This window comes from Schistocerca nitens, chromosome 5 (genome assembly GCF_023898315.1).
Source record: "Schistocerca nitens isolate TAMUIC-IGC-003100 chromosome 5, iqSchNite1.1, whole genome shotgun sequence".
NCBI classification, from domain to species: Eukaryota; Metazoa; Arthropoda; class Insecta; order Orthoptera; family Acrididae; genus Schistocerca; species Schistocerca nitens.
In genome coordinates, this window is record NC_064618.1 from 100,180,135 (window position 1) to 100,203,403 (window position 23,269).

General features: G+C 40.4%; 1 protein-coding gene across 1 annotated transcript in view; it reads left to right on the top strand.

Moving 5' to 3' along the window:
• The window catches only part of LOC126260297 (uncharacterized), a 145,592-nt gene that overhangs the window by 111,447 nt on the left and 10,876 nt on the right, over positions 1-23,269 (top strand). Inside the window, exon 4 of the mRNA XM_049957621.1 lies at positions 8,479-8,666. Coding sequence (XP_049813578.1) covers positions 8,479-8,666 — 188 coding nt within the window. The remainder of the gene's footprint in view (positions 1-8,478; positions 8,667-23,269) is intronic.

Consider the following 23,269-nt stretch of genomic DNA (forward strand, 5'->3'; position numbering starts at 1 on the left):
TCCAATCATTTGGAACCTTCCGTTCCTCTAGAGACTTGCAGTACATGGCTGTTAGAAGGGGGCAAGTTCTTTCGCGTACTCTGTGTAGAATCGAATTGGTATCCCGTCAGGTCCAGTGGACTTTCCTCTGTTGAGTGATTCCAGTTGCTTTTCTATTCCTTGGACACTTATTTCGATGTCAGCCATTTTTTCGTTTGTGCGAGGATTTAGAGAAGGAACTGCAGTGCGGTCTTCCTCTGTGAAACAGCTTTGGAAAAAGGTGTTTAGTATTTCAGCTTTACGCGTGTCATCCTCTGTTTCAATGCCATCATCATCCCGGAGTGTCTGGATATGCTGTTTCGAGCCACTTACTGATTTAACGTAAGACCAGAACTTCCTAGGATTTTCTGTCAAGTCGGTACATAGAATTTTACTTTCAAATTCACTGAACGCTTCACGCATAGCCCTCCTTACGCTAACTTTGACATCGTTTAGCTTCTGTTTGTCTGAGAGGTTTTGGCTGCGTTTAAACTTGGAGTGAAGCTCTCTTTGCTTTCGCAGTAGTTTCCTAACTTTGTTGTTGTACCATGGTGGGTTTTTCCCGTCCCTCACTGTTTTACTCGGCACGTACCTGTCTAAAACGCATTTTACGATTGCCTTGAACTTTTTCCATAAACACTCAACATTGTCAGTGTCGGAACAGAAATTTTCGTTTTGATCTGTTAGGTAGTCTGAAATCTGCCTTCTATTACTCTTGCTAAACAGATAAACCTTCCTCCCTTTTTTTATATTCCTATTAACTTCCATATTCAGGGATGCTGCAACGGCCTTATGATCACTGATTCCCTGTGCTGCACATACAGAGTCGAAAAGTTCGGGTCTGTTTGTTATCAGTAGGTCCAAGATGTTATCTCCACGAGTCAGTTCTCTGTTTAATTGCTCGAGGCAATTTTCGGATAGTGCACTCAGTGTAATGTCACTCGATGCTCTGTCCCTACCACCTGTCCTAAACATCTGAGTGTCCCAGTCTATATCTGGTAAATTGAAATCTCCACCTACGACTATAACATGCTGAGAAAATTTATGTGAAATGTATTCCAAATTTTCTCTCAGTTGTTCTGCCACTAATGCTGCTGAGTTGGGAGGTCGGTAAAAGGAGCCAATTATTAACCTAGCTCGGTTGTTGAGTGTAACCTCCACCCATAATAATTCACAGGAACTATCCACTTCTACTTCACTACAGGATAAACTACTACTAACAGCGACTAACACTCCACCACCGGTTGCATGCAATCTATCCTTTCTAAACACCGTCTGTACCTTTGTAAAAATTTCGGCAGAATTTATCTCTGGCTTCAGCCAGCTTTCTGTACCTATAACAATTTCAGCTTCGGTGCTTTCTATCAGTGCTTGAGGTTCCGGCACTTTGCCAACGCAGCTTCGACAGTTGACAATTACAATACCGATTGCTGCTTGGTCCCCGCATGTCCTGACTTTGCCCCGCACCCGTTGAGGCTGTTGCCCTTTCTGTACTTGCCCAAGGCCATCTAAAAAACCGCCCAGCCCACGCCACACAACCCCTGCTACCCGTGTAGCTGCTTGTTGCATGTAGTGGACTCCTGACCTAACCAGCGGAACCCAAAACCCCACCACCCTATGGCGCAAGTCGAGGAATCTGCAGCCCACACGGTCGCAGACCTGTCTCAGCCTCTGATTCAGACCCTCCACTCGGCTCTGTACCAAAGGTCCGCAGTCAGTCCTGTCGACGATGCTGCAGATGGTGAGCTCTGCTTTCGTCCTGCTAGCGAGACTGGCAGTCTTCACCAAATCAGATAGCCGCCAGAAGCCAGAGAGGATTTCCTCCGATCCATAGCGACACACATCATTGGTGCCGACATGAGCGACCACCTGCAGATGGGTGCACCCTGTACCCTTCATGGCATCCGGAAGGACCCTTTCCACATCTGGAATGACTCCCCCCGGTATGCACACGGAGTGCACATTGGTTTTCTTCCCCTCTCTTGCTGCCATTTCCCTAAGGGGCCCCATTACGCGCCTGACGTTGGAGCTCCCAACTACCAGTAAGCCCACCCTCTGCGACCACCCGGATCTTGCAGACTAAGGGGCAACCTCTGGAACAGGACAAGCAGCCATGTCAGGCCGAAGATCAGTATCAGCCTGAGACAGAGCCTGAAACCGATTCGTCAGACAAACTGGAGAGGCCTTCCGTTCAGCCCTCTGGAATGTCTTTCGCCCCCTGCCACACCTTGAGACGACCTCCCACTCTACCACAAGTTAGGGATCACCCTCAATGCGGGCAGTGTCCCGGGCAACCACAGTCGTAGTCCGATTGGTGGATGCGTGGGACGAGCTGGCCGTCCCCGACAAACCCCCATCCGGACCCCCATAGTGATGCCCATTGGCAACAGCCTCAAGCTGTGTGACCGAAGCCAATACTGCCTGAAGCTGGGAGCAAAGGGATGCCAACTCAGCCTGCATCCGAACACAGCAGTTGCAGTCCCTATCCATGCTAAAAACTGTTGTGCAAAGAACATCTGAACTAATCTACAGAGAGCGCAAACAAATCGACACAAAATTTAAACGGTTATTAAAATACAAGACTGCCTAGTAAATGCAGTAATGCTGCTACTTGCGCACTGCTGACACACTGCTCGGCGGTGGAAGGAGACTAGGCGATTTTACACTATTCAGGTACTAAAACGTGATGCTACAACTCTCAAATACTATAATATGCCCGAAATTTATGAATTAAACAATGCAAATACCAAAAACACGCAAAGAAATTAAGAATTAAACTATGTAACAAATGTGTGAGCTGGGAGTATACGACTTGCTGCTGCAGCTGCTTATCCAACGGTGGCAGGGAGCACACTGATGGCACTGCTTGCTAGGTTTATGTGTTTGAGCTGTAATTATTTCCTTATTGTTTAGTGTGGTGATGTGCTAAGCATGTGAAATGTGTAAATGGAATTAATAAAACAGTTACATAATTGGAACAGAGAATGTTCACTCATTTGAAACTTTTCTCCAGATGCATCTAAAAGAAAATGGTTCTTGTTTCTAGTTTTGCCCTCGTCTATGGTTGTAATGACATACAAGAAGATTGAAGCAGGAATAGCTGCCAGCACCTTGACCTTATCATAAATTCCTGTGTGAAATATTTTACCAAAAATGATCACATTTTCCCTTATAAAGAAGGTTGTATACCTGGAAGAATCCTGGAGATACTAAAAGGTATCAGATAGATTATATAATGGTAAGACAGAGATTTAGAAACCAGGTTTTAAATTGTAAGACATTTCCAGGGGCAGATGTGGATTCTGACCACAATCTATTGGTTATGAACCGCAGATTGAAACTGAAGAAACTGCAAAAAGGTGGGAATTTAAAGAGATGGGACCTGGATAAACTGAAAGAACCAGAGGTTGTAGAGAGTTTCAGGGAGAGCATAAGGGAACAATTGACAGGAATGGGGGAAAGAAATACAGTAAAAGAAGAATGGGTAGCTCTGAGGGATGAAGTAGTGAAGGCAGCAGACGATCAAGTAGGTAAAAAGACGAGGGCTAATAGAAATCCTTGGGTAACAGAAGAAATATTGAATTTAATTGACGAAAGGAGAAAATATAAAAATGCAGTAAATGAAGCAGGCAAAAAGGAATACAAACGTCTCAAAAATGAGATCGACAGGAAGTGCAAAATGGCTAAGCAGGGATGGCTAGAGGACAAATGTAAGGATGTAGAGGCTTGTCTCACTAGGGGTAAGATAGATATTGCCTAGAGGAAAATTAAAGAGACCTTTGGAGAGAAGAGAACCACTTGTATGAATATCAAGAGCTCAGATCGCAACCCAGTTCTAAGCAAAGAAGGGAAGGCAGAAAGGTGGAAGGAGTATATAGAGGGTTTATACAAGGGCGATGTACTTGAGGACAATATTATGGAAATGGAAGAGGATGTAGATGAAGATGAAATGGGAGATAAGATACTGCGTGAAGAGTTTGACAGGGCACTGAAAGACCTGAGTCGAAACAAGGCCCCGGGAGTAGACAACATTCCTGGCCTTGGGAGAGCCATTCATGACAAAACTCTACCATCTGGTGAGCAAGATGTATGAGACAGGCGAAATACCCACAGACTTCAAGAAGAATATAATAATTCCAATCCCAAAGAAAGCAGGTGTTGACAGATGTGAAAATTACCGAACTATCAGTTTAATAAGTCACAGTTGCAAAATACTAACGCGAATTCTTTACAGACGAATGGAAAAACTGGTAGAAGCGGACCTCGGGGAAGATCAGTTTGGATTCCGTAGAAATGTTGGAACATGTGAGGCAATACTAACCTTACGACTTATCTTAGAAGAAAGATTAAGAAAAGGCAAACCTACGTTTCTAGCATTTGTAGACTTAGAGAAAGCTTTTGACAACGTTAACTGGAATACTCTCTTTCAAATTCTGAAGGTGGCAGGGGTAAAATACAAGGAGCGAAAGGGTATCTACAATTTGTACAGAAACCAGATAGCAGTTATAAGAGTCGAGGGGCATGAAAGGGAAGCAGTGGTTGGGAAAGGAGTGAGACAGGGTTGTAACCTCTCCCCGATGTTATTCAATCTGTATATTGAGCAAGCAGTAAAGGAAACAAAAGAAAAATTCGGAGTAGGTATTAAAATTCATGGAGAAGAAGTAAAAACTTTGAGGTTCGCCAATGACATTGTAATTCTGTCAGAGACAGCAAAGGACTTGGAAGAGCAGTTGAATGGAATGGACAGTGTCTTGAAAGGAGGATATAAGATGAACATCAACAAAAGCAAAATGAGGATAAAGGAATGTAGTCAAATTAAATCGGGTGATGCTGAGGGGATTAGATTAGGAAATGAGACACTTAAAGTAGTAAAGGAGTTTTGCTATTTAGGGAGTTAACTGATGATGGTCGAAGTAGAGAGGATATAAAATGTAGACTGGCAATGGCAAGGAAATCTTTTCTGAAGAAGAGAAATTTGTTAACATCGAGTATAGATTTAAGTGTCAGGAAGTCGTTTCTGAAAGTATTTGTATGGAGTGTAGCCATGTATGGAAGTGAAACATGGACGATAACCAGTTTGGACAAAAAGAGAATAGAAGCTTTCGAAATGTGGTGCTACAGAAGAATGCTGAAGATAAGGTGGGTAGATCACGTAACTAATGAGGAGGTATTGAATAGGATTGGGGAGAAGAGAAGTTTGTGGCACAACTTGACTAGAAGAAGGGATCGGTTGGTAGGACATGTTTTGAGGCATCAAGGGATCACAAATTTAGCATTGGAGGGCAGCGTGGAGGGTAAAAATCATAGAGGGAGACCAAGAGATCAATACACTAAGCAGATTCAGAAGGATGTAAGTTGCAGTAGGTACTGGGAGATGAAGAAGCTTGCACAGGATAGAGTAGCGTGGAGAGCTGCATCAAACCAGTCTCAGGACTGAGGACCACAACAACAACAACATCCCTTATTTATTTAAGGCCCACTTTATCACATTCATGATATAGGACTTGTCAAAATACAAGACAGTAAAAAACTTTAGGTATAAGTATGATCAAAATACAGGCAAATGTAAGTCATAATTTAACATCTAGACTGGTAGCTTTCTTATTAACACATATTGGTTCATCATAATAACAATCAGTATTGTACTTTATTACATATAAGAAAACAGAAAATTGGGTACACACATATAGACACAAAAGACATACAGCTGAAAAGTTATTGACACATCTTAGCTGGATGTACTAAAGAAAGCAATATTCTAGTTAAATATGTATAAAAAAATAGAATTTCACATCCACATAAAAGGTCACAAAATTCAAATAACTACATACATTTACATATGTAAAAGGTATATTTGTAAAAGGTCTTTAGTGTAATCTAAAAATATTTTGATAATTATAAATTGCCAAGTAGATAGATTATGAGACACAGCCTACAGATCTGAGCAGTATTCCAAATATCAATTATAGCTACAGGAGTTGTGGATTAGCAGTAGATTTTTTAAATGTATTAAAGTTTCGTATTCTTTTGATCTTATCTGGCAATGCACTGAAGACAATTTTTTGCTTGTGTAATACATTGTTCTGGTGTATATAAAGAGATCTCTACTGGTTACATACAACCTGTAGGTGGGCTGATTTAGTTACTCATTTTTATGGTTACGAGCAAGTAAGAAGATGGGTGCAAGATGTATTTAGAGCATAGAGAGATGGGGGATGCTTTGCAGCATTGGTAGTGTGTTCCTTGCATTTGACCCATGCCACACACTTCAGTCATTGCCTACTTCAGTAACTGACAACATTGGGGTAAACACTACACTGAGCCACAGTTTCTGCTTATGGTATTCCATAGAAAAATTGTGTGCTCAGAAAAACTCTCACAGTCACTTGTTGGTGTAATATTTAATGTGTATACTTTACACCAGCCAAAATGGATATTACAGTTGCCAAGTACCTGACTCTGACTTGGTGCCAGAGACTGCAGTTGTGTGTGTGTGTGTGTGTGTGTGTGTGTGTGTGTGTGTGTGTGTGTGTCATTTGTCATTTATTTTTGATGAAGGCCTTGCTGGGCAAAAGCTTATTTGTGATAGTCTTTTCGTTTTGCAAATCTGTGATTCAGCATCTCTGCTATATAGTGAGTAGCAACTTTCCTTTTCTAATATTATCGCAAGGTATATGTTCACAAAAATGTCCTCTCAATATTTGTAACTCTTTTTTTCTATTCTCTTTTTTATTCTTCTCTTTGTAAGTTCTGATCACATGTTATAATTCAAGTAATTTATATTTTCATGTAATGTCTTTAATTTTCAAGTAAAATATGTATGTCTACATTTCTAATTGAAAGATGTGTGGAGCAATGTAAAATATGTACATGAAGCTTAAGACTTTGCTACAACTGCAAGGAAAAAGATTAATAGCAAAAATATGTGTGATACTTACCTAAATAAGGGGACACATAGCAGAGGTCTACAACATTTATTCTGCTAACTACTACTAATAATACTAACAAATTCACACAAAAAAGAAGTTGATGGGTCAGTTGAGCCTAATTTCTATTTGAGAAGAATCCTGGCATAGTTTCTGTGGTGACTGTTGCACATTTTAATCCAAAGATAATCTATTTATTGATAACCAACATCACAGAAGGGACCATTGTGGAAATAGTTGTCTCATGGCAGTGGATGTTTGATACACATGCGTCAGTCCTAGAGTTTGGAATAGGAGCATAATGCACTCAAAGATATCAGGATGTCATCTTAAATCAATATGTTTGCCTTTTAAGTCATGCGGGGAAATTAGAATTCGTGTAAGAAATATCTGTATTGCATGGCCACTACTTATGATTGCTTGGAAACAGGAACTATAATGTGGATTGAACAGTCACACTAACCCCTTATTTATATGTATGGTGAGTGGATGGATACACTTGTACAAGTTGTTCTATTGTGGAATGTTGAATGGTAAATCAGTCACCATTAGTATAGTCACTATTTATAGTAATAGATATGATGCCAAATCCAGATGAAATTCATAGAATATACATGAACCAACTAACAATTCACGATGGAAGTGATAATCTGCAACAGTCATGTATACTGTTTTAAGACTGTAGTACCACATACTCTGATACGAAGGGACAAACATCTCAGTAGTAACAATTCACTTTTGTGAATGTCTTGGAGAAGGAATATCAGGTTTTAAAGTTTGAACAATGAGACAGTAATTAGTGAGGGAGCACAAGCTCAGATTGTGGAAGGATGGGGAATAAAATGGGGATGGGGGGAGGGAAGGGGGTCCTATTAAAAGGAGCCATCAGTCTCTGGATTCTGAACGGCTGGCCAGGCATTTGAACTGTCACTATTCAAAAAGGCCATGCAAAATTGTGTTACTTATTTGTTATATGCTAGCAAAACTAAAAGCCTGGCAGGCAGATGTAAGCTAAGCTTTATGGGAGCTGAGGTCAGTGTCGGTGGAAAAGTGAGATGCTGAACCATGAAAACAACTGGGTTGTGATAAATACATCAATAAGCTCTAATCAACACATCACTGTTTTCTAAGCAAATTTAAGCTCCTTTTTCTCTGCAAAATGTATTGTTTCCTATTGTCTATGTTACAGTAATTGTATTGATTACTTTTCAGACCTATTAGTGGCTAATATATGTGGTGTTCTGTGCAGTTGGAAATGTTTGATTACACGCTGATATAATAAAATGTTGTATTAATAATGATTTTTGATTTAGAGGTGAAAGTGTGTTACTTACAGCTTGTTAAAATATTGTTAATAGTAGAAATCATTGACTAACGCTCTTAATAATTATTTTTCTGCACTTTTATAGTCATAACATAAATGGTTCTATGTTCTTCATTAACTTTGTATATTGCTTTTGTAATACCTGCTGTAATGTGTTAAATAAGTAGTAAAGTTGTTCACATAATAATTATTTATTTCTCCTTGCATCAGCTTTAATGAACATGGTGAGCTACCTGCAATGCTCACCACCACCACAACGGCTGTTATTTAATCTGCCACCTAAGCCATGTCAGACTGTACTGGATTGCTTTCCTAACCTGTGTTGTCAAGAGAGAGGAATCAAAGTATGTCGTCAGCCTAAAAAGTCAATTCTTCCACTGGTTGCTTCAGTCATGCAGGTACAGTAAATTATTGCAAAATGAAGAATCTTACTATACACATTACTTCTAAGTTATAAAGAAAGGTTGTAAATGAAGAACACACATTGCCCTTTACAGACAAGCCCATCCAATAACTAACCACTGAAGAAATAGCAACAATTGACAGTAACATGCAATACTGGAGGGGTGGCAATATCAAACATCAAATATCCCTTGTCATTGCTTGAAGTTAAAAGTAGGAGAGATAGTTAATTGCTGTTGTTGTGGTCTTCAGTTCAGAGACTAATTTGATGCAGCTCTCCATGCTACTCTATCTTGTGCAAACTTCTTCATCTCCAAGTAACTACTGCAACCTACATCCTTCTGAATCTGCTTAGTGTATTCATCTCTTGGTCTCCCTCTACAATTTTTACCCTCCACACTTCCCTCCAGTACCTACTAAATTGGTGATCCCTTAATGCCTCAGAATGTGTCTTACCAACTGATCCCTTCTTTTAGTCAAGTTGTGCCACAAATTCCTCTTCTCCCCAATTCTATTCAGCACCTCCTCATTAGTTATATGATCTACCCATCTAATCTACAGCATTTTTCAGAAGCACCACATTTCAAAAGCTTCTCTTCTTTTCTTGTCTAAACTACTTATTGTCCATGTTTCGCTTCCATACATGGCCACACTCCATACAAATACTTTCAGAAACAACTTCCTGACACTTAAATCTATACTTGATGTTAACAGATTTCTCTTCCTCAGGAATGCTTTCCTTGCCAGAGCCAGTGTACATTTTATATCCTCTCTACTTTGACCATCATCAGTTATTTTGCTCCCCAGATAGCAATACTCATCTACTACCTTAAGTGCCTTATTTCCTAATCTAATTCCCTCACCATCACCTGATTTAATTTGAGTACATTCCATTATCCTCATTTTGCACTTATTGATGTTCATCTTATGTCCTCCTTTCAAGACACTGTCCATTCTGTTCAACCGCTCTTCCAAGTCCTTTGCTGTCACTGACAGAATTACAATGTCATCTGCAAACCTCAAAGTTTTTATCTCTTCTCCATGGATTTTAATTCCTACTCCGAATTTTTCTTTTGTTTCCTTTACTGCTTGCTCAATATACAGATTGAATAACATCGGGGATAGCTACAACTCTGTCTCACTCTCTTCCCAACCACTGTTTCCCTTTCGTACCCCTCGACTCATATAACTGCCATCTGGTTTCTGTACAAATTGTAAATAGCCTTTCACTCCCTGTATTTGACCACTGCTACCTTCAGAATTTGAAAGAGAGTATTCCAGTCATAGTCAGAAGCTTACTCCAAGTCTACAAATGCTAGAAACATAGGTTTGCTTTTCCTTAATCTATCTTCTAAGGTAAGTCATAGGGTCAGTATTACCTCGCGTGGTCCAACATTTCTATGGAATCAAAACTGATCTTCCCCAATGTCAGCTTTTACCAGTTTTTCCATTCGTCTGTAAAGAATTCATGTTAGTATTTTGCAGCCATGACTTATTTTACTGATAAGTTATTTTCACACTTGTTGACACCTGCTTTCTTTGGGACTGGAATTATTATATTCTTCTTGAAATCTGAGGGTATTTCACCTGTCTCATACATCTTGCTCACCAGATGGTAGAGTTTTGTCATGGCTGGCTCGCCCAAGGCTATCAGTTGTTCTAATGGAATGTTGTCTAATTCCAGGGCTTTTTTCTAACTTAGGTCTTTCAGTGCTTTGTCAAATTCTTCACGCAGTATCATATCTCCCGTTTCATCTTCATCTACATCCTCTTCCACTTTCATAATATTGTCCTCAAGTACATTGCCCTTGTATAGACCCTCCATATACTCCTTCCACCTTCCTGCTTTCCCTTCTTTGTTTAGGACTGGTTTTCCATCTGTGCTCTTGATATCCATACAGCTGGTTCTCTTTTCTCCAAAGGTCTCTCTAACTTTCCTGTAGGCAGTATCTGTCTTATCCCTAGTGATACATGCCTCTACATGCTTACATTTGTCCTCTAGCCACCCTTGCTTAGCCATTTTGCACTTCCTGTCGATCTCATTTTTGAGACGTTTGTATTCCTTTTCACCTGCTTCATTTACTGCATTTTTATTTTTCTCCTTTCATCAATTAAATTCAGTATCTCTTCCGTTACCCAAAGATTTCTACTAGCCATCATCTTTTTACCTACTTGATCCTCAGCTGCCTTCACTATTTCATCTCTCAAAGCTACCTGTTCTTCTTCTACTATATTTCTTTCCCTTGTATTTGTCAGTTGTTCCCTAATGCTGACTCTGAAACTCTCTACAGCTTCTGGTTCAAATGGCTCTGAGCACTATGGGACTTAACAGCTTCTGGTTCTTTCAGTTTATCCAGGTCCCATCTCCTTAAATTCCTAACTTTTTGCAGTTTCTTCAGTTTTAGTTTACAGTTCATAACCAATAAATTGTGGTCAGAGCCCACATCTGCCCCTGGAAATGTCTTACAGTTTAAAACCTGGTTCCTAAATCTCTCTCTCACCATTATATAATCTATCTGAAATCTTCCAGTGCCTCCAGGACTCTTCCACATATACAACCTTCTTTCATGATTCTTAAACCAAGCTACAATTAAGTTATGCTCTGCGCAAAATTCTACGAGGCGGTTTCCTCTTTCATTCCTTACCCCCATTCCATATTCACCTACTACTTTTCCTTCTCTTCCTTTCCCTACTATTGAATTCCAGTCCCCCATGACTATTAAATTTTCATCTCCCTTAACTATGTGAATAATTTTTTTTTTATCGGATCATACATTTCTTCAATCTCTTGATCATCTGTGGAGCTAGTTGGCATATAAACTTGTACTACTGTGGTAGGTGTGGGCTTTGTGTCTACCTTGGCTATAATAATGCATTCACTATGCCGTTTGTAGTAGCTTATGTGCACTCATATTTTTTTATTCATTATTAAACCTACTCCTGCATTACCCCTATTTGATTTTGTATTTATAACCATTTATTCACCTGACCAGAAGTCTTGTTCCTCCTGCCACTAATTCCTGCTATATCTAACATTAACCTATCCATTTCCCTTTTTAAATTTTCCAACTTACCTGCTCAATTATGGGATCTGACATTCCATGCTCCAATCTGTAGAATGCCAGTTTTCTTTCTCCAGATAAAGACGTCCTCCTGAGTAGTCCCTGCACAGAGATCCAAATGGAGGACTATTTTACCTCCAGATTATTTTACCCAAGAGGATGCCATCATCATCTAACCATACAGCAAAGCTGCATGCCCTCGGAAAAAATTACAGCTGTAGTTTCCCCCTGCTTTCATCCGTTCGCAGTACGAGCACAGCAATGCCGTTTTGGTTAATGTTACAAGGCCAGATCAGTCAATCATCCAGACTATTGCCCCTGCAACAACTGGAAAGGCTGCTGCCCCACTTCAGGAACTACACATTTGTTTGGCCTCTCAACAGATACCCCTCCATTGTGGTTGCACCTATGGTATGGCCATCTGTATTGCTGAGGCACGCAAGCCTCCCCACTAATGGCAAGGTCCATGGTTCATTGGGAAGGGGGGTTAATTGTATAAAAGCAAAAGGCAAAATTCTACTGAGGAAGCTATTAACATTACAAGGAGACAGAATGACACTCCACTATTTACCATGAGGAGTAGAAAGTTTAATTACTGCTGATAGAATAACTTAAAAAACAAGAAACACTAATCTTAGTTTTCAGGACTCCGGTGTCATAAGGGATCTGCATCTTTCTTTCCCTCCTACCTTTAAAAAATTCCACAGCCAATCCCTCCAACCTTTTCAAAGAAGGAATGTACAGGTTCCAAAAGCTGCTATTAGTATTTTCTACTTTGAGAGTGCACATTCACCACAAAGTTCATATCATGAAGGTAAGTACTTGCCTGACATTCTAGCACTATGTAATGTACAAGATAGGACAAATATCCACACTGTCAGCAATAACAGACTCAAAAAAGTAAAATAAATGTGAATGCCATTTAGGTGGACAGAGGGACGAGCATATGACACAGCAAGAGAGAAGAAGAAGAAGAAGAAGGAGAAGAAACAAGCTCATGTCCTCAAGATCATCTGTAGGGTGCCAAAAAGATGCTGCAAGGGAGGGTGCAACTAAACCTGTGAGATTAAAAAGCAACATGTTTCTCCTATTACAGGGGATCTAGTGACAAAGTCCCTGATATCAAAATTAAATATCTTGAAAATTAATCTCATTAGATGAGTGCAACAAATGGTATGTTTATTGCACAAGCGGTAACAATTTTCTACCTAAGTTGTACAAAAGTTTTGAAATAGCTGAGAAAGCTGCTAAGAGGTGGCACTGAGCAGCTTGAACAGCATTAGTGTGCATAATTAAATTTGTCTTCTGCAAGCAGACTTTTTAATGGCATCACAATTTTTTTGAAATGTCCACCAATGACAGTATGGAAGTGGTGCAAACAAACAGTGATATTTGCTGTCACGTCTTGTAGTGTCTCACCAAAAATTGATTCAGATGCCACACAGAATCCATAATCCAAGCTCATCGAGGGATGCTTCTGGTAGACAGTGTCTTTCAATGTGCCTCACAAGAAGTAGTCCCAAGGGGTCAGAGCAGGTGAGCATGGAGGCCAACTGGAAAATTTAGAGTAATCCAATGCAATGACTCTAGTCCCAAAGTTTTCATCAAGAAAGTGCAACACCTGTTTGATGTGATGGGGTCTGGCCCCATCTGGCCTGAATCGCTTGGCACCTGGTCAATCCTACAATGTGACAAATTGTTCCAGAATTTCAACGTAATGTTCACTAGTGATCGTTTCTCACCTGAAAAATGGCCTAATACTGTGTTTGCTGCATACCGTAGCCAAAACAGTAACTTTGGGAGAATACAGTGGTTTCGCTTCACACAAATGGACATTTTCAAAACTCCAAAATTGCCAGTTTTGTTTATTCATGACCCAGTTCAGATGTAAGTGTGCTTCATCTGTGAACCAGATGTAGCCAACATTAAATCTTTCATTATCAATTGCTGTGAGAATCTGGTTAGCAAAATCAGCCCTCTGTCACACAGCTCATACAGAGAAGGATTGATGGCTTTAGATTTTGGATGGCAACATGGGTGGGCTCTGACTCAGTATCCTTCGCAAGTTGGAATGCTTCAAACCAGTCTCTGCTGCAATTCTTCAGACGGATTTCCTAGGATTTTGCTGAGCAGTAACTACAGTTTGCCAGGGACCAACATTCCCCACTAGAACACCAGTCATTGCAATTTGGCGAAGAGCTTGTTAATGGTTTTCACATTTGGTCCTTTTGGAACATTAAATCATGTTTGAAAACTGTGCCCTGTTGCCATATGACTGTGTTGCACTCTGTGGTATTCCAGCACCAGAAAAATACATTGGTCAGTGGAATACATGATTTCGTGGTAGGCTAATCTCCTTTCATGTTTCAATGGTGGAACTGATTGCTCTGAGCTGCAGCACTCTATTTACAGGCATTACATATTGTGATTACAGTGCCAACTGTTAGTAACTTATGAACTATTTCAAAACTTACACATAACACCTGTATAAAATTCTCACAGCTTTCACAATCAACATTCTGTTTGTTGCACTCATCTAGTGCTCTTAGTTTTGAAGACATTTTATTTTGAAATTGGGAACTCCTTCTCTGGACACCCTGTATGTTTCAATGTATTTTTGGCTACAGACAGTACATATTGTCAACATAGGTACTCTTTCTGTGAATATTCATTGCTACTGATAGCTTAGCTTAGTGTCTCCAATACGGAGCATTAAATAAATTTAGCAGATGAGCTAATTAATACTATCATGTATGGTAATTGCTTGCTTGGGCAAAATTGACCAGCCGAATGTCTGAAAGAGGGAGCAGTAATAATGAACTGAAAAGTGGCATAGCACTTATTGAATGCAGCATGTATGGCACATAAAGGAGACAGAATGAATGATGGATTGCAACTAAGATGTGTAAAAATGAATTAAGCTGGATAGGTTATATGTTGGTTTCAAAGCTGCACATATTACCACATTCCTCAGTCAGCACTGGGCAAAATGCTGTAATCCAACATTTTTGTCCTGGGAAAGGACCTATTGGAGATGGTTTGCTTTTGTCTTCCTCCAATCTGTTATAAGCTGTCAAGTATGGACAACTATTACACTTTTGTGCAGTGTTGTGTTTCCAGCACTTTGGATAGGTTTGTAACAAAGAGAAGTACATAGTGAAATCCAGTGTCAGCACAAAGCCTACTCACTGATGTACAGGGACCAATAATCTCAGAGTCAAAGGTGTTGCTGAACCATAGACCTGGCAGCTATAATCCAACCCCTGGTAAGTGTGAAGTAGAGTAGCACAAACACAGAAGGCAGAGAGCTTTAAGCTTTCCTATACAGCTAGACATGTTGACGAACATGGGGCAGCCATGTCAGTTTTTTATTAAAGAGAAATGCCAGAATGAGATTTTCACTCTGCAGCGGAGTGTGCGCTGATATGAAACTTCCTGGCAGATTAAAACTGTGTGCCCGACCGAGACTCGAACTCGGGACCTTTGCCTTTCGCGGGCAAGTGCTCTACCAACTGAGCTACCGAAGCACGACTCACGCCCGGTACCCACAGCTTTACTTCTGCCAGTACCTCGTCTCCTACCTTCCAAACTTTACAGAAGCTCTCCTGCGAACCTTGCAGAACTAGCACTCCTGAAAGAAAGGATATTGCGGAGACATGGCTTAGCCACAGCCTGGGGGATGTTTCCAGAATGAGATTTTCACTCTGCAGCGGAGTGTGCGCTGATATGAAACTTCCTGGCAGATTAAAACTGTGTGCCCGACCGAGACTCGAACTCGGGACCTTTGCCTTTCGCGGGCAAGTGCTCTACCAACTGAGAGCTTCTGTAAAGTTTGGAAGGTAGGAGACGAGGTACTGGCAGAAGTAAAGCTGTGAGTACCGGGCGTGAGTCGTGCTTCGGTAGCTCAGTTGGTAGAGCACTTGCCCGCGAAAGGCAAAGGTCCCGAGTTCGAGTCTCGGTCGGGCACACAGTTTTAATCTGCCAGGAAGTTTCATATCAGCGCACACTCCGCTGCAGAGTGAAAATCTCATTCTGGAAACATCCCCCAGGCTGTGGCTAAGCCATGTCTCTGCAATATCCTTTCTTTCAGGAGTGCTAGTTCTGCAAGGTTCGCAGGAGAGCTTCTGTAAAGTTTGGAAGGTAGGAGACGAGGTACTGGCAGAAGTAAAGCTGTGAGTACCGGGCGTGAGTCGTGCTTCGGTAGCTCAGTTGGTAGAGCACTTGCCCGCGAAAGGCAAAGGTCCCGAGTTCGAGTCTCGGTCGGGCACACAGTTTTAATCTGCCAGGAAGTTTCAGAAATGCCAGAGTTCAGGACTGCGTAACACTGTTCAGGCACTGAGACCCACATAGACCTCTGGGCTGAGGTGAACCGCTGTACAGTGACAGAAATTTATGACTCACCTTTACACAGAAGGTAAATGGAAGCAAGGGAAAGGGTCCAAACAGAGGCCATTTGGAGGGATCATCGAAGCTGGCATTCAGTGAACGTTACAAATTGGGAAGTATACCAAACATAAAAGTCACCATCGTACAGCAGGTAGTGGGATGTTACTAGTGGTCCTACAGAGATCACTAGCCCATTAATGATGTTAAAGAATAGCGTAACACTCAGTGTAGAGCCTTGGTCACCATTCTCTCGGACCCACAGGGATGAGCGATTTACCAACCTTAACAAGAAACAATTGGAGGGATAAAAAATGATGAAAAAGTGGTAGGGGCCTTCGAAAGTTCCAGTCACGGACGCTAAGTAAAATGTGATGGGATCAAAAGGTGTCATATAGGCCAAAAAGACTGCAGTGATGTGATGGAATTTAGAAAAAGCCTGTCAGATTGTTTTTTCAAACCCAACCAGATGGTTGTTGGTTGTGGATCATCCGTCTCTGAAACCAGACTCACAGAGAAAAAAAGGCCCCATGGCTTGAGAACCCAATACAGTCATTGAGCTGCAGTCCTTTTGAGCACTTTGCAGAGCACGTTGGTGAGGATAATTTTAGTTGTTAGATGTTGATGGACATTGGGTCTAAAGCTTGGGATGGCAATAGCATCTTTTCAATGTGAAGGTAGAATACCTTCTAGCCGAGATTGTGTGTAGACAGAGCCCGTGAGCTGCATATAGATGTTGGCTCTCAAATGGCTCTGAGCACTATGGGACTTAACATCTATGGTCATCAGTCCCCTAGAACTTAGAACTACTTAAACCTAACTAACCTAAGGACATCACACAACACCCAGAGAAGTTGGCTCATCTGATTACAAATCTTATCAGGGTCTTGGGCGAAATCATGTGAGCCTGAAGCAGTGCCCAATCAGTGGAATGTTCATTATATAATTCAAACTTACAGTGGTGTAAAGGATAAAGGAATGTCTTCAAGATGTGTTTTATGCATTCGAGGTATAGCCAAATAAGAAGAGGAAGCCGACACTTTCGCAAAGTGGATAACAAAGTGTTCAACAAGGATGGACACATTGTTAGAAATACCACTGTGAAGGAGGAGGCCTGGAGCAGTTGCTGATCATTGTCAGCCCAGTAGACTATGGAGCTCAGCCCATGTGTGAGGTGGAGAGGCACATGTTCACAAACAGGAGATGTATTGCTCCCAGCATTCTTTATTACTGTGTTTAATTAGGAAGTGAGCTTTTGTATACAAGTCACTTAAGAAGTGACGAGGAAGCCTATGAAGGATGCTGCTTGAACCACTTCATGGCTCATCGGTAGTCAAGAATAGCTGTTGCAATATGGGACTACTTGTAGAAGGGTGGACAGTAGTGGTAGTTCAATGGTGCAGGTGATCACATCAAACATATCTCGATATACATTGTTGATACAGTGTGACTGAAGGAGATGAAGGTGATGTCAGAGATGTACAATAGCCAGTTAGCACTTCCAAGAGCCCAGTGTAGGAACTGGTCTGCCAGGTGTCGACAAGAAAGTGACAGGATCACCAGAAAGTTATAATTGTTACAAGGACTGTAGGACTATTGTAGTCAAGGCACATGATTGATAGAAGAAATCATAAGATTGATAGCTCAGTCATATTTATACCTCCGATTGTTTCTCATTAAAGTTGGTATATCATGGAATGGTGATCCCAATAGGACCAGATGTGTGTGGTACTAAAGCAAGTAGGGGCACCACCATTGAGAAGACACAGAGCAAGATTAGAAAGAAGTTGGTTCAGTCAGAAGGTACTTACCAGACAATAGGGTACGCCCCAAAAGTGGGTGTTGTGCATTGAAATCACCGAGTAGGAGAAAGGTGTGGAGAGTTATCAGATCAATGTTCCCCTCTCAATGTAAGTAAGCGCCTTGCCTGGGGGTAAATAATATCAACAGTGATGCTAGTTTGTTCACACTCACACTGCTGCTGCTGCCAATGTGGTAAGGGGGTGGGGGAAATCCACTCATCGGGGACATCTGTGTGGGAACCACCACCATATAGCCCATCTCCAGATTCTCCCTTCAGGATAGTGATTACGATTTTTGATTGATTCAATAAATTACCTTTTGTACACTGGACAGTTATGCTGTAATATAGGACACATCATTGGGTGTACAGTCTAGACAATATACAGATTTAGTAGCTTACGCAGTAAATAAATACTATAGCTTGAACAGTACATCCATAATATTACGTAATACACTATGATTTACAGTATATAATGACTTACAGTACCAGTGTCAAAAAATACAAATTTGTGGCATAATATTATCATGTATTATACACGAGTGGTTCAAATTCTAGTTTACACTAATTTCTAATTCTAGTTTCTCTTAATGTGGTACATCAAATTTATCTCTCACAGGATGAACTTTTGCTCGCTGTTTGCTTGTGTACTCAACCACACTACAGAATTCTTCTTGTATCAGGAAATTTTTTAGGGTTGCAGAGATCATCATCTCAGTTTTGAGGTTTTGTAATTCTCTTGGCAATGCCTGTATCAACTTGATATCAGAGTATTTAGGCCCTGTTCTGATAATCATTAGCCTGCGTGAATGCACAGCATTCCTTGTGTTAGGGCTATGAACAATCTCATGGGTCTCCAGTTTTGTGGAACCTCATAATGCAGTCGCAGTGGTCTTGAGTTTATACAGTGATGGAAGCCTCAATATATTAAGATCTTTCAAACAATTTCTACCAGATTCTTTTAGGCTCTTTTTCAATGTAATCTGTATGGCATTCTTTTGTAGTATGAATATCCTTTTCATTTCTGTGATGGAGTTCCCCCATATCGCGATTCTATGCATCACACATGGTTCAAAAATTCCATGATATACCGCGCACAAGAGGTCTTGATAAGCATATTGAGCTGGATTTTTCATTACAAATGTCACTGAGCATAGTTTATTGGTAACAGTATTTATCTGCTGTTTCCAATTTAGCTCATTGCCTATTATTGTACCTACTAAAAACTCAACTGAGGCTGCTTCTTCCACATCTTTTTCATTAAAAAAAAAATCGATAGTGTCTTCTTTTGGTTTACTGTTGAAAACCATGTACACAGTTGTTTCTTTTTTTTTTTTGGATTACTAATTAACTCATTTTCTGTCAGCGATTCTGCAATGTTATTGACTGATATTATTATTATTCTTTTTTTCAAGTGCTTCAGAATTGTTGGAAACATTTAGTACAGTCATATAATCTGCATACAGTATCCTGTTTTCGTTTTCATGTGTTTATACATCATTTACAAATAAACTGAAGATGATAGGTCCCATTGCAAGTCATGAGGTGCACCATACTGAATGCTTCTAACTTCTGATATGTACAAGTTTTTATGATTACATATTGCCTCCTGTTACTGAGATATGATGTTATGCAGTCTGCCACATGTCCATGAATCTGTATTCTGTAGTTCTTTACTAGGACTGCATAACTAATTGTATCAAATGTCTCCTGTTGTCCATGAGCTACACAATAAATTCTGTTAATAATTCAATTTCTGTTTCTGGTATCTGTGTTGTGCTAGAGTTACTACATTATGCTTTTCCACGTAAGCAGTTAGACTATAGAGCATTAGCAGTTATAATATTTTGGAGAAACCTGGAACTAAAGACACTGGCCTGTATTGTTAGGATCATCAGCCTTTCCCTTTTTGTACACAGGTGCTACTTTGATTACTTTAAGTTGATCAGGAAATACTCCTCCTTGGAGTGAACAGTTGATTTTTGCTGCCACCTGCTTGGATAGGTAGTTTGACACTTCATCTTCAGCAGACTTTTGTGCCTTTAGCTTTTGTGTAACCTTTGTCACATTTACATCTACATACATACTCCACTAGCCACCATACCAAGCATGGTGACGGGTACCCTGTACCAGTAGTAGTCATTTCCTTTCCATGTTCCACTCACAAATAGAGCAGGGGAAAAATGACTATCTATACTCCTCCGTATGAGCCCTAATTTCCTGTATCTTATCTTCTTGATCCTTAAGTGAAATGTATGTTATCAGCAGTAGAATCACTCAGCAATCAGCTTCAAATTCTGGTACTCTAAATTTTCTCAATATTGTTCCTCAAAAATAACTTTCCATGCCCATTTGAGTTTCTGAAGCATCTTTCAATATCTGTGTGTTATACAACACTAATTTACTGAGAGTGTTGTGGCCAAGGTAAGAAACTATTCTAAAATACATTGTCACATGAAAAATTTTGGAAATGTCAGTAATGAAACAGATCAGTGGTTATTGAGATCTCTCCTATCACCCTTCCTGTGTAGGGATTTAACAACAGCATGTTTCAGAGTCTCAGGAAAAATACCTTCAGTTAATCATGCATTACATATTTGAGATAAGACAGGGCGTATTATATGGGAACACGACTTTAGTACTGTGTGGGAAACTCCATCAAATCCGGATGAGCTTTGATTTTTGAGAGAAAATACTTTTTTTAAAACAAAATCCTGAAGGAGATCTTAGTCATACAATCATACGATATAACTTTACTACAGTTGCATTTCAATGTACTGCTGTGATCTTTCTTTTGAACTGTTTGTCCCTATATTTTGTACTGTATCTAAAAAAATAATTACTAGATATATGAGCTATCTGTGACTAATTATAGCCCTTCCATTTAATTCAACAGTAATATTATCCTGTCCTGTGACCTTATGTCCTGTCTCACTTCACTGCATTCCATATAGCCCTAAGCCTGCTGTTGAAATGACTGATTTCTTACATAATGTCCATGTCCCTTGATTTTTTTTAATAATTTTTCTTAGCAAGTTTGAAAAGTCTCTGTAGTATGCAACTACTGGTAACACATTTTCCTTTTCTTCCGTAAGACCCTTTAATGTTTTCAGTGAGCAGTGGTTTTTTATATGCCTGTTTAAGATCCTTTATTAGCTTATTCAGAAAGCTGCTTTCAAACAGTGATATGAATATATCATGGAATGCATTACATTTCCTGTCAGAATTTGGTTTTAATGTCATGTAATGAAAGTACTGCACCGTTGTCTGGGTTGTCTCTTTTGCAGTCACCACAAAAGACAATTGCCCTGCAACAGCAGGGCAATCACAGAGAGAAGGATTATCAGTAGTTGGGAACTCCAATGTTAAGCACGTTATGGAGCCTCTTAAGGACATGGCTACCGAGAAGGGGAAGTAAGCCAATGTGCACTCCGTGTGCATATCGGGTGGAGTCATTCCAGATATGGAACAGGTCATTCCAGATGCCATGAAGAGCACAGGGTGTAGCCAGCTGCAGGCAGTTGCTCACGTCGGTACCAATGATGTGTGCCACTTTGGATCAGAAGAGATTCTCTCTGGATTCGAGTAGCTAACCGAAGCGGTAAAGGCTGCCAGTCCTGTTTCCGAGATGAAAGCAGAGCTCATCATTTGTAGCACAGTTGACAGGACCAATTGTGGACCTCTGGCACAATGAATCAGAGGCCCAGATGGTTCTGCGACCCTGTAGGCTGGAGATCCCTCGACTTGCACCATAGGGTGGTTGGGTTTTGGATTCCGCTGAATAGGTCAGGAGTCCCCTACACACAGATGGTGGCTACACGGGTAGCAGGGGCTGTATGGTGTGGACTGGGCGGTTTTTAGGTTAGAGGGTCTCAGGAAAACACAAAAAGGGCTTCAGTCACAAAGGGTGCAGGCCGAACACAGGAAGAACATAGATACAGGAACCATCGGTATAACAGTTGTAAATTGTTGGAGCTGTGTTGGGAAGTACCAGAGCTCCAAGCACTAATAGAAATCACTGATGCTCAAATCATTGTTGTTATTGTGGTCTTCAGTCCTGAGACTGGTTTGATGCAGCTCTCCATGCTACTCTATCCTGTACAAGTTTCTTCATCTCCCAGTACCTACTGCAACCTACATCCTTCTGAATATGCTTAGTGTATGCTTGGTCTCCCTTTACCCTCCACGCTGCCCTCCAATACTAAACTGGTGATCCCTTGATGCCTCAGAACATGTCCTACCAACCCGATCCCTTCTTCTAGTAAAGTTGTGCCACAAACTTCTCTTCTCCCCAATCCTATTCAATATTTCCTAATTAGTTATGTGATCTACACATCTAATCTTCAGCATTCTTCTGTAGCACCACATTTCAAAAGCTTCTATTCTCTTCTTGTCCAAACTATTTATCGTCCATGTTTCACTTCCATACGTGGCTACACTCCATACAAATACTTTCAAAAACGACTTCCTGACACTTAAACCTATACTCGATGTTAACAAATCATTATAGGCACTAAAAGCTGGCTAAATCTGGAGATAAGTGCAGCCGATATTTTTGCAAAGAACCTAATAATGTTCTCAAAGGACAGGCTAAACACAGCTGGAAGTGGCTTGTTTGTTGCCATTAGAAGCAGTTTATTTTGTCACTAAATTTAAAGTAGATAGTTCCTGTGAATTAGTATGGACAGAGGTCATTCTTAGAAACCAGAATAAAATAATAATTGGATCCTTTTACTGACCTCCAAATTCAGGTGATGACAACTGCTGAAAGATTCAAAGAAAACTTCGAGTTCAATTTCAAACCCGTACCCGACTCTCACAATTATAGTTGGTGGTGAGTTTAATTTACGGTAAGTTGCCAAAGATACATGTTTAAATCCAGAGGTACATATCAAACATCATATAAAATTGTGCTAAATGCATTCGATGAACATTATTTCAAGCAGTTAGTTCATGAGCCAATGCGAATAGTAAACTGTTGTGAAAACACAATCTACCTTGTAGCAACAAATAATCCTGAGCTAGTAAGAAGCATCAGAATATATACAGACATTAGTTAACACAAGGATGTTGTAGCAAGATTGAATATTGTAACCCCTCAAATCCTCCAAAAATGAACAAAAAATATACATCAGAAAAGCAGATAAATACCACATGTGGCTTGAATTCAAAGAGGTGTCAGAAGCAAGTGAAAGATTTATTCCAAATTAACATACAACGGAGCTGGATCCCCCATGGTACACAAAATGGGTCTGAACACTGTTACAGAAACAATGAAAAAAATGCCAAATTTGAACAGACGCAAAATCTCCTCCAAGATTGGTGATCTTTTACAGAAGCTCGAAATTTAGTG